Source organism: Mustela putorius, unplaced genomic scaffold (assembly GCF_011764305.1).
Source record: "Mustela putorius furo isolate JIRA1106 unplaced genomic scaffold, ASM1176430v1.1 tig00000145_pilon_pilon_pilon, whole genome shotgun sequence".
NCBI classification, from domain to species: domain Eukaryota; kingdom Metazoa; phylum Chordata; class Mammalia; order Carnivora; family Mustelidae; genus Mustela; species Mustela putorius.
Window position 1 is genome coordinate 1,809,732 of NW_025421294.1, and position 12,351 is coordinate 1,822,082.

Genomic DNA, 12,351 nt, shown 5'->3' on the forward strand with positions numbered 1-12,351 from the left:
CTAATACTTTCCTCTACTCCCAACCCTGGCCACCACTGACCTGATCTGTTTCTTTAGTTTTGCCTTTTCCAGAATATCATATAAGTGGAATTATGCAATATATAGCATTTTGAACTTGAGTTCTTTCATTTAGCATAATACATCTGAGATTCCTCTATACTTTATACATATGAACAGTTCATTACTTTTTATCCCCAAACAGCATTCCATTTTACAGCTATACCACAGTTTGTTTATATATTCATTAGAAAAGGTATTTGGATTGTTTCCAGTTTCGGCAATAATGAATAAAGCTGGAAATCTGTGTACCAAATGATTTCTGTGTAGACATATTTTGGTGTCTCTTAGACAAATATCTAGCAGTGGTATTGCCAGATCATTCTTTAGCTGTGTATTTAACTGTTTTTTGTATTCTTATCAGCAGTGTATGAGAATTTTAGTTGTTCAACATCCCTGGATTGTCAGTTTTTTTTATTTTGTTTTGTTTTTTAAAGATCTTATTTGACAGAAAGAGAAATCATAAGGAGGCAGAGAGGCAGGCAGAGGGGGAAGAAGGCTCCCTGCTGAGCAGAGTCCAATGCGGGGCTCGATCCCAGGACCCTGAGACCATGACCTGAATTGAAGGTAGAGGCTTAACTTACTGAGCCACCCAGGTGTTCCTGGATTGTCAGTTTCTGAGATTCAGTTAGAATTAAGGAAAAACCCAAGATCTTATATTCTCAAAAGTAAAATAAAAAATTTGGGTTTCAGGGCACCTGGGTGGCTCAGTGGGTTAAGCTGCTGCCTTCGGCTCAGGTCATGATCTAAGGGTCCTGAGATCGAGTCCCGTATCAGGCTCTCTGCTCAGCAGGGAACCTGCTTCCCTCTCTCTCTTTCTGCCTGCCTCTCCATCTACTTGTGATTTCTGTCAAATAAATAAATAAATTCTTTAAAAAAAAAAAAATTGGGGTTTCAAAAGGAGGATATTCTGTGATAATATGGAAAAGGAACTCTAAATTCTCAAAAGGCCTAATATTCATTTCTCTAAAAGTAATGTCAATAAGGTACAAGGAACTTGGTAGACAGAAATGCTCTGAAATCCCAATCTCTGTATATAACACTGGGAATATGGCTGAATGACTCAGAAGAAAAAAGGAAATAAGCGTTTAGGATCTCTTCTGATAAAGAGAGAAAAGAAAGTTCTCTAGGAATCTTAATCTTACCTCTAGATCAGTTTCCATAAAATCAAAGACAAGACTAATATTAGATTTATGTCCAAAAGCATCAAGGAGCTGCAAAGCAAAATTAAAAAAATAAATAAGTAAATAAAAATGTGATTTTCCATAAAATATTTGAAAAGATTATACCAACTAAAGTAATTCTTAATTCTTAAAATTTAAACAAGTATCTGGACTGTTGACAATTCCCAACTAAATCCGAATTATCTTATTAAATTTGACATTTATCCTTTATATTGCTAGGAATTAGTAATTTGAGGCACAAAAATACTAAACGTTGTATTTTTTAAAAGATCTTATTTATTTGAGAAAGAAAGAGATAGAGAGCATGCACAAGCAGGGGGAGGGGCGGAGGGAGAGAGAGAAGCTGACTCCTCGCTAAGCCAGGAGCCTAATGCTGGGCTCAATCCCAGGACTCAAAGATCGTGACCTTAGCCAAAGACAGACACCTAACCAACTGAGCAAGTAGTTGTGCCTAAACCTTAGTATTTTTAAAAAGTCACTAAATACTTAAGTTTTCCTCCAAAATTTTGAGGGTTATAATTAAGAAATAAATTAATGAAAACTTCACCTCAGTCTGCAATTTTGTGCTCAATATTTAAGAAAATCCTATAAATAGAAGTGGTAGCTATCATTCCTTATATGCACCCTCTATGCCAGGCTCTATTTCCAGGTACTTCACAAGCATTCAATCAATGAACTAGTCTTACTACAACCCTTGGAGGTGGAGTTATGGCACCGAGTTATAGGGGAGCTTACTCAAGGTCTTATACATGCTAGGGCTCTCGAGGCTTCAAAATGATTTTTCACAAAATTAGGCCATATGCCCATATTAAACTTATTTCATCAGTTGTAGAGTTTTAAAGACAATGCCTAGAGACGCCGAGGTGGCTCAGTCAGTTAAGTGTCTACCTTTGGCTCCTGGGATGGAGTTCCCGGCTTAGAGGGGAGTCGGCTTCTCCCTCTGCCTCTGCCCCTCCCCATTTGTGCTCACGCTTTGAGTATGGCACGTGCTCTCCCGCTCTCTCTCATGTTGTCAAAATAAAGAAATAAAATCTTAGGGGCGCCTGGGTGGCTCAGTGGGTTAAAGCCTCTGCCCTTGGCTCTGGTCATGATCCCAGGATCCTGGGGTTGAGTCCCACATCGGGCACTCTGCTCAGCGGGAAGCCTGCTTCCTCCTCTCTCTCTGCCTGCCTCTCTGCCTACTTGTGATCTTTCTCTGTCAAATAAATAAATAAAATCTTAAAAAAAAAAAAAAAGAAATAGAAACTTAATAAATATTTTTAAAAAAACAAAGACACTGCCTATAGAATCAATTAGAACAGAAAATATCTATTAGCCTGTTAAATTTTTAAGCTTTTTTACAAGGTTCACCTAAAGCAATTCATCTTGCTGAGCCTTCAATCAACAACTACCACATTCAGAAATGACAGGGTCCCAAATCCCAGAAACAATTTAGATCATACTCACACCAATTATATTTGGATGACTTAGCTCCTGTAATAATTTTATTTCTCTTAAGGCTGTTCTATTTATACCTATATGAAAAGGCAAAGCAAAATGTGAAAAATAACTCTGACATTTCAAATCTTAAAAACGTTATTTTTTGGGATAGGTTAGTCTTTCAGGAAATAGCAGTGAATATCCTACAGAAAAATAAGGGCCATTTTGACAGTTTTTTTGACATCTGGTTTTATTTTATATTACTTTATTTTTAAAATAGCTTAAAATCACTATGATAAATGGTGAAAAAAAGTATTCACTTTGTAGCAGATCCCTTGAGAAGACTGCTGGAATAACAATATGACAGTGTGTAACATTAAAGCAATAAATAAGTCAACAGCTTCCTCTTTTTTGCATTATGAATATTAGGAACAGATTCTTGATGCTAACAGCAAAATAGTGGTAAGACTATTATCATTCCCAATACAAAGGATAGAACTCAAAATTAAAAATAATATCTGGTACTATCTGTTAAATAGAAGATGGGTCCTTTTCATAAAAACTAGTTCTTGATGACTAAATAAGACTTAACATGCTAGCACACAAAGCTATGGAGGAAAGGTAAAAACATGTTTTCTTCCATTCGTCTATTTCAGTGTGAGTTTTCCATACTTCCATGAGGTTGTATCCTGAATTTTCAAAGTAATCAGTTCAGAGAAAATAAAAAAAAAGAGTGCTTGCAACAATACCTTAAAGAATGATGAAGACAGCAAGACAAGTCACTGATAACCTTGTTGCCTTACATTTACTCAGATGACTTGGTTATATGACTCTTAACATCCAAATGGTGGGTATCACAAACGTCCTGTCTCTATCCTGATTCTCCATGCTAAGTTTACTCTTCTAGCACCCTGCAATAACCCTATCTAAACCGCTCAAAACAGATATGTTGCTAACTTCCTTAGTGAGAATAAAAACTTTTCCTGTTCTGTCAGATTATATTAAGTACTCACCATCTTTAGCTTCTGATCTATGTCCAAGTTTAATCTGGAGGTGGGGGGGAAACCCAAACACATTAAAAATGTGTTATTTAGACTTAGTGCATAACATATAAATACTTCAAAAACTTAGCCACAACAAGAATATGTAGCAACTTATATATGGCCAGTAAGCAAGAAGCGAGTAGGAAATCATGAATCTGAAAGGCAAAATTAACAATATAAGAAAGGACCAAGTACCTATCATGCCTTGCCCCTTAAGTTTTTGAGTTACATTCAAGTAATGGAATTAAGAAAATAAATGTCTCCTTTATCTCTGCAAGATTAAATGTGGAAAAGTTACTGAGGGCATACTGACTAATAAACAACAACAAAAATCACTTCAAGTGGGGCGCCTGAGTGGCTCAGTGGGTTAAAGCCTCGGCCTTCAGCTCAGGTCATGATCCCAGGGTCCTGGGATCGAGACCCGCATCGGGCTCTCTGCTCAGCAGAGAGCCTGCTTTCTCCTCTCTCTCTCTCTCTCTGCCTGCCCCTCTGCCTACTTGTGATCTCTCTCTGTCAAATAAATAAATAAAAATCTTTAATAAAAAAAAAAATCACTTCAAGTTGGCCTACTTGGGAGGAAATATATGACATACAAACATAAAATAACATGTTTAATATGCCCAATAGCATGTTCTTAGGGAACACATTTTCCCAAGAAGAAAAATTACAAATTATGTTGGATACAAAAAATGGTTAAACTGTTGTTACCATTAATATACATAACAAAACAAAAAAAGCAAAAAAAATTGCACTAATAGGTTTAGGCTTACACCAGTCTCCTACTCACTGCTTTATACAATGACTACATGTAATTAAAAAAAAAAAAAGCCCAAAACAATTACTTCTGGAAAAACACAGTTATTCTACCTTTAAAAATATCCCCCAGCTAAATGCAAAATGGTGCACCCACTGTGGAAAACGGTATGGAGGTTCCTCAAAAAACTAAAAAGATAATTACCATATGATCCAGTAATTCCCCTACTGAGTATTTACCCAAAGAATACAAAAACACTAATTTAAAAGCTATATGCCCCTCTATGTATACTGCAGCATTATTAACAAAAGCAAACAGAATATTAAAATAGAATATTACTCAGCCACAAAAAAGAACGAAATCTTGCCATTTGTGACAACATGGATGGATCTAGAGGGTATAACATTAAGTGAAATAAGGGAAAGACAGTACCCTATGATTCATTCATATGTGGAAATTAAGAAACAAAACAAACTAACAAAGAAAAACGAGACAACCAAGAAACAGTTAACTAGAGAGAACAGGTGGCTATCAGAGGGGAGGCTGGGGGAGGTTGGGGGAAATAGCTGAAGAGGATTAAGACTATACATCATGATGAGCACTAATATATAGACTTGCTGAATTACTGTACTGTACACCTGAAACCAATGTAACACATCATGTTAGGTATGCTAGAAATAAAATTTAAAAAATAAGAATCTTGGCAATGATAAAAATAGATTAAAAGATGTAAATATATAAATATATCTTCCAACTGTATACTACAAACACAACTTTTTACTTAAAGGTAAAATACTATAGCACTAAAAAATATAAGGCACTCAGCAATAAATTTAACAAAAGATGTGCAAAGCTTTCCAAAACTAAGTAATAAAATGATATAAAAACATGCTTAAAATGAGACCAAAATAAACACACTCATGGATAGCAGGACTCAGAAATCATATATACGTCAATTTTCTTTAAGTTCAATGCAATCAAATCTAAAGCTCAACAGCATTTTTTAAAGAACACTGACAAACTGATTCTAAACTTTACATGGAAAAGGATCTAAGAACAATTAAAAAAAATTTTACATTTTGTAAACACAATAAAAATACATTGGTTTCAGGAAGCCATCTACTTCATTACCCAGATTAAACAACTATCAATATTTCACCACACTTCATTATTCATTATTCATCCTCATTATTCATCCTCCCCTTTCTGCTGAATAAAACAAACCTCAGATTTCATGTCATTTCATCCCCATGTACTTAAGTAGGCATCTCTAAAACATGGACATTTTCTTACATATTCAATATGCCATCCTCATACTTTTTTTTTAAAAGATTTTATTTATTTGACACAGAGAAAGATATCACAAGTACGCAGAGAGGCAAGCAGAGGGAGGGGGGAAGCAGGCTCCCCGCTGAGTAGAGAGCCCAATGTTTTCATAGAGGTGCATATACTTTTAGTGCAGGCCTCGATCCCAGGACCCTGAGATAATGACCTGAGCCGAAGGCAGAGGCTTAACCCACTGAGCCACCCAGGCTCCCACACCTTATTTATTTATTTATTTATTTATTTATTTATTTATTTTAAAATTTATTTGTGAGAGAGACAGTGAGAGATAGCATGAGAGGGGAGAAGCAGACTCCCTGTGGAGCTGAGAGCCCCATGCAGGTCTCAATCCCAGGACTCTGGGATCATGATCTGAGCCGAAGGTAGTTGCTTAACCAACTGAGCCACCCAGGTGCCCTGCCACTTTCATTCTTAACACAATTAATAATAATGCCATAGCAGTATGTAATACCTAGTTCATATATAATTCTCTTGATTGTTTGAAATTTCCCAAGTGGCAGATAAAGTAGCCAAGATAATTTTGAAGAAAAACAGGTATGCTTAACTTATCAGATTTCAAGGGTTTTGAAAGACAGTAGTAATTAAATACACTATAGCATCTGAGCAGGGATTGGAAAAAAAAAAAAATCAACTAATGGAAAAAAAAATAGTGTGTCCCGAAATGGATCCAAGTATATACTGGAACTCAGATTACAACTAAAGGCAAAACTTGGCATTACAACCCACCAGGAAAAGGACAGACGATCCAAAATGCTGGGACAGCAAGGAAAAAAATACTGGATCACCCTACTACACAAAATAGAAAAATTAATTCCAGATAAAATAAAGACCTAAATGTGAACAGCAATGCTTTAAAATTTTTAGAAAATAGAACCCTTAATAACCTGGACGTAGGCAAGCACATAAAAAGGAAACCCATAAAGGAAAAAAAAATGGATAAACTCAACTAGAACAGAACTATAAATTTCTGTGCCCCAGAAGACACCATATATAAACAAAGTCTAGCCAAAGACTAGGAGAGGATACCTGCACTGCAAATTTCTGACGATTAATGTTCAGAATATAATAAAGAATTCCACTAATCCACAGGAAGAAAAAAATTTAAGCACCCTAACAGAAAAACTGGTAGAAAAAAAAAATCTAAAAAGCCAATAAATCTAAGAAAAGATGATCAATCTAACTGGTATTCAGAGGAATATTAATTGAAACAATCATATACCAATTTTGACCCAGGTAATTGAAAAATGTTGTAAAATCTGACAATACAAACATGGTAAGAATGTGGAGGGAGGTTAAACTGGTCCAACCACTTTGAAGAGCAATGTGACAATATGTGGTGAGGGTGATGCTGTTATGTGCCCTAAAACAGCAATAATTCACAGATGGTTTCAAATATGGATATATTCTCTAAAGAAACTGACATGAATAGGCATCTCTGTAGAACTATACTAAGGGAAAACATAAAAAAATAACAACAAAATAGGGCGCCTGAGTAGCTCAGTGGGTTAAGCCGCTGCCTTCAGCTCAGGTCATGATCCCAGGGTCCTGGGATCGAGCCCCACATCTGGGCTGTCTGCTCTGCAGGGAGCCTGCTTCCTCTTCTCTCTCTCTCTGCCTACTTGTGATCTCTATCTGTCAAATAAATAAATAAAATCTTTAAAAAACAACAACAAAATAGCCTAAGTGTACATCAACAAGATTTTGACAGACAAATTTAAGTGTAATTATACGATGGAATCTAATCACTAATGATCAGAAATAAACCATATCTACATGTATGCATGTAGAAGATTTCAGCAATCATGCTGACTCAGGGGGCACCTGGGTGGCTCAGTGGGTTAAACCTCTGCCTTCAGCTCTGGTCATGATGGCAGGGTCCTGGGATGGAGTCCCATAATGGGCTCTCTGCTCAGCGGGGAGCATGCTTCCCCCTTCTCTGCCTGCTGCTCTGCCTACTTGTGATCTCTCTGTCAAATAAATAAATAAAATCTTTAAAAAAAAAAAAATAATGTGGGGCACCTGGGTGGCTCAGTGGATTAAGCCGCTGCCTTCGGCTCAGGTCATGATCTCAGTGTCCTGCGATCGAGCCCCGCATCGGGCTCTTTGCTCAGCGGGAGCCTGCTTCTCTCTCTCTCTCTGCCTGACTCTCCACCTACTTGTGATTTCTCTCTCTGTCAAATAAATAAATAAAATCTTTAAAAATAATAATAATAATAATGTTGAGGGCGCCTGGGTGGCTCAGTGGGTTAAAACCTCTGCCTTGGGCTCACATCAGGATCCCAGGGTGGTGGGATGGAGCCCTGCATCAGGCTCTCTGCTCAGCGGGGACCCTGCTTCCTCCTTTTTTTTTGTCTACTTGTGATCTATCTCTGTCAAATAAATAAATAAAATCTTTAAAAAATAAATAAATAAAAAAATTAATGTTGATTCAGAAAGACAAACTGTAAAAGAATATTTACATATGTGGGGGTGGATGGGCAGCCAGCCAGGCACTGAGAGAAATAATCTCAAAAGCCACCAATAGAGGATTGGTTAAATAAATGGGGAATCATAAATTGAGTATGATCTTTTTAAAAAGATGAGGTAGACATCAATGATAATTTATTTTTTATAAATTTCAAAAGAAATTAAATATTCCACTTACCTCTAAACGTGCTTTTTTTTAAATTTTAAAAATTTTATTCGACAAAGAGACCACTAGTAGGCAGAGTAGCAGGCAGAGAGAGAGGGGGAAGCAGGCTCTCTACTGAGCAGGGAGCCAGATGTAAGGCTTGATCCCAGGACCCTGAGACAATGACCCAAGTGGAAGGCAGACGCTTAACCCACTGAGCCATCCAGGCACCCTATCCCTCTAAACATAATTTAAAATTCCAAGATACAATAGGTGAAAAAAATACAGAAAATTCATTTTTTGGAAAATTAAACGTGTTAGTAAATAAGTGTAAAACTTTATAGCAGAAAGACTAGATAATGTCTAAATTGAGGCTTCAAAGGAGTTAGGAATTTTGAAGAAGAAAACAGATTCAAATGGCAACAGGAACAATAAGGAGGTAAGGACACCTGGATGGCTCACTAGGTTACGCCTCTGCCTTCAATTCAGGTATTTATCCCAGGGTCCTAGAATGGATCCCCACGTGGTGCTCCCTGCTCCTGGAAGAGCCAGCTTGCCCCGCTGCCTGCTGCTTCCCTGTGTGCGCTCTCTGTCCCCCTTTCTCTGACAAATAAATAAATAAATAAATAAATAAAATCTTTTATAAATAAATAAATAGAAGGAGGAGGTGGAGGTCACCTACCCCACCAAGAGACCTTGAGGTATGACAAAAACCTCTGAGAGGATTATTGACTTCAGCAGCACAGGAAAGAACAAGCAACCCGGCAGCAAAACACCTGGATTTAAATGCTAGTTTTAGCCATTAGTATCTGTGTCATTTTGACAACTACTCAATCTCTCTTAGTCTCAGGTATCTCAAGTGTAAAATCAGAATATTTTCCCTACTTCAAATGCCTATATGGAGGGCTAAATGAAAAGAACGTAAGTGAAGATGCCTGACACGTAAAAAATTAGCTACATACGACCCAAGTTTCTTGAATGAATGCAAATAAAAAAGTTACTAAATTCATTTTTTTAAAAGGCACATCAATGTTAATGCTCATGAAAGCCTTTCAAGGAAAATCTGTACACAGAAAATGCAGATGATACACATGACGGATGCGGTGTGGCAGAAACCGTGACCTGGGAAGATCACGGCATTAAACAGCTCTGAGGAACCAGCAGATGGGTACTTGCTCCCCTTGCCTACGTCTGAAGTTATAAAGCAAACATAATATATAGCTTCCTCCTCATTTCCATTCCAATTAATGGAACATCAACAACAAAACGAATTCAACCCGAGTTCCATCCTAGAACACAAGACATTAATAAACTCCGTTTTCTCTGAAAATGACATAAATATCTCATTAGCAGAGCACGGCCAAGTGTCGTACAGAGCCCAGGCATCAGCTCATACCTACAGATATCTTCAGAGACTGGAGGAAAAATAAGACAGTAACTCACTTTCTTAATGGCGACAATTTGGTTGGTGTTCTTGTCTCTGGCCTTGTAAACCGTGGCAAACTAGAGAGAAAAACAGAAATAATCTAAGCTTGTGGGAGCTTTTTTGTGTTTGCCTTTTTACTTCTTCAGATCTGGAGAAGCAAAGACCTCGGGGTTCTTGGAGCGGATTCGCGGCGGCGTGGAACGCGGTGAGGCAGGCCACTTCCCATTCCAGTCTATCCTTCAGAAAGGACAGAGCCGCGTAGGGCTGCCCTCCAGGGTAAACACGGGGGCAGCAGGTGCGTCTGGGCAGTCTCGTCCAAAAAGGAGTAGCCAGGTCAGTCCTCTCGACCCCACCAGAAAATCTGTGAGGGTGTGAGGCGGCCTGGCGTTCTCCGTTCAGAGCCCTGCGAATCCCACCCGAGAGCCTCACCTGTCCCTCCCCGAGGAAGTCCAGTTTCTCATAACGCTTTGCTCGCGACTTCACGTCCACCGCCATTCGTCGCACGAAAACTCGGCTCCAACTGAAAAGGGCAAGCTTCCGCGACACCAGGAATTTAAAGCTACCTAAATACCTCCAACAGCCACTTCCGTTGAGTGAGAGCCGGCGCTTTATTAGCTCCGCCCCACTTCCGGTTTGGGCTTGGGCGCTGCCGAGTAAGTCCGGCTAGAGCCCGCCCTACGGAAGCTGCGCGGGGCAGGGTTCGTTGCTTTTCTGCGCGGTCCCCGCCCTGTCACGCCGTAGTCTGTTGGTGCCGGAAGCGGTGTGTTTTCGCGGTTGACTATGTTACCGTTTTAACATAGGTATTCCCTTCAGTACGGGGGACAGGTCAGCGTTCTGATATAATGTTCTGAGTTCGGGATTTAATAGGTGTGTGTGAGTGTGGAAGACTTGACCTTATCCCTGATCTCGCTGTCTGGTTCTTGGTCAAGGGCATCCGTCGCGATGGTTGCTATGGACGCTTAGCGTCGCAATCGCCGGTTACTTAGGAGAGCCCAGTTCTTCAGGGCTGGTCAAAACGCTTTCTCAATTCAGTTCTTTGTTGAAGGACTCCCCGGGAAACAGAATCCAAGTCAACTGAAGAATTCCGTGCCGTGGAACAGAATTCTGGCCGTCAGTTTTCTACTCTATAAAATGGTAATAATAAGCTACATCATAACTGGTTGTGATGACTAAATAAAACACCCAGAAAGTTAAGACATTGTAAGTGCTCAATTAAGTGTTAATTTTGAGCAGTACTCAACTTTGAGGATCATCAGTTTTGATGCATATTAACACGTTACACACATAACTCACTTACTTATCGAATGTATATTGAGCACTTACTATGTGCCTGGCTCTGTTGCAGACTGAGAAATCGGCAGGGAAAAAGACAAAGATCCATGCTTTCCAACGGAAAGAAATAAAATACGTTATGATACATAGTATTAAGTGCTACAGCGATTATAAAGTAGGGAAAGGGGTTAAGGTAGGACTTCAGTTTAAAAGTGTTAAAAGACATCACTGAAAAGCCACTGCAAAAAAAAAAAAAAAAATCATATATACATATATGCCACTGTAGTTTTCAGCAAAGTGGTATGATCTGACTTAATGTTTTAGAAAGTTCACTATGGCTGTTTTTAGAGACCACAACATAGATTTAGAGAGCAAAAAAAGGAAGGCCAGTGAAAGAATTGTTGCAGTTATCTAGATAGCTATGTAAGATTTGGCTTCTAGCCAATAGGATTTGCTGACAGACTGCATATGGGTTATGGAGAAAAAAACTGGTAATTCTAAAGTTTTGAGCTTAAGCATTTTATGTTTCTAAGAGATAACAATATTCATTTGCTTCATTTGTGAAGAAGGCATTAGAATACTAAGGTTCATAGTTTAGTCAAGGTAATAACAGAGTAAGGATTGAATTCTTGCTCTAGATCTAGACTACTTGCTTTTGAATACTAGCCTCACAAGTATTCAGTCACTAGATTTATTACTTGGGCAAAATATTTAACGTTTTTATTCCTAGTTTCCTCATTTGTAATAGGACTGCCCATTGGGTTGCTGCAAGGCTGAAATGTTTTACATTTTCAAAACCCTTAGAAAACTGCCAGTTCTGTTCCTTAGCTATCACATAACTATTACTGGTCACCTTCCAGCTCTTTGTCACTGGGTTTTTACTGAGTTGTTACATTCATAGGCAAAATTATCATAGACTACACAAAACGCCATCCTTTTACCATTTATCTCTTGTGTCAAGACATACTTAATGATACATGGTATCATAGAACTCAGGTCAAAGTTGCTTCCAAAAGTTATCACTTTAACAGTAAACTAACTTTACTTGTAGCAGGAATAAGCTAAATAGTGAGCTAAATGTCATGGTACACTTGTGAGGCTAGAAGTTCTAAAGTGTATCATGGCATATGAATTGATAATCACTGCATTATACTATGCTGCTAAGTAAATTCCTATGTGGGGACATTTTAAGTACGGTAAAAAAGGGAGTTATTTAGGTAAAAGTCACGGTTCAGTAGGTC

The 12,351-nt window shown here is 38.3% G+C and overlaps 1 protein-coding gene across 4 annotated transcripts in view; it reads right to left on the reverse strand.

Moving 5' to 3' along the window:
- Positions 1-10,449, reverse strand: part of CDK7 (cyclin dependent kinase 7) — a 38,954-nt gene extending 28,505 nt beyond the window's left edge. For 2 of the 4 annotated variants that reach the window (XM_013062487.2, XM_004764504.3), the window contains exons 1-5: positions 10,268-10,449; positions 9,856-9,915; positions 3,674-3,707; positions 2,688-2,755; positions 1,203-1,271 (exon numbers count right to left, since the gene is read on the reverse strand). In XM_013062487.2, the coding sequence (XP_012917941.1) occupies positions 1,203-1,271; positions 2,688-2,755; positions 3,674-3,707; positions 9,856-9,915; positions 10,268-10,333 (297 nt within the window). In that variant the 5' untranslated portion in view covers positions 10,334-10,449. The remainder of the gene's footprint in view (positions 1-1,202; positions 1,272-2,687; positions 2,756-3,673; positions 3,708-9,855; positions 9,916-10,267) is intronic. The other 2 variants (XM_045075256.1, XM_045075257.1) reach the window with 2 other exon arrangements.
- Between the last annotated feature and the right edge of the window lie 1,902 nt (positions 10,450-12,351).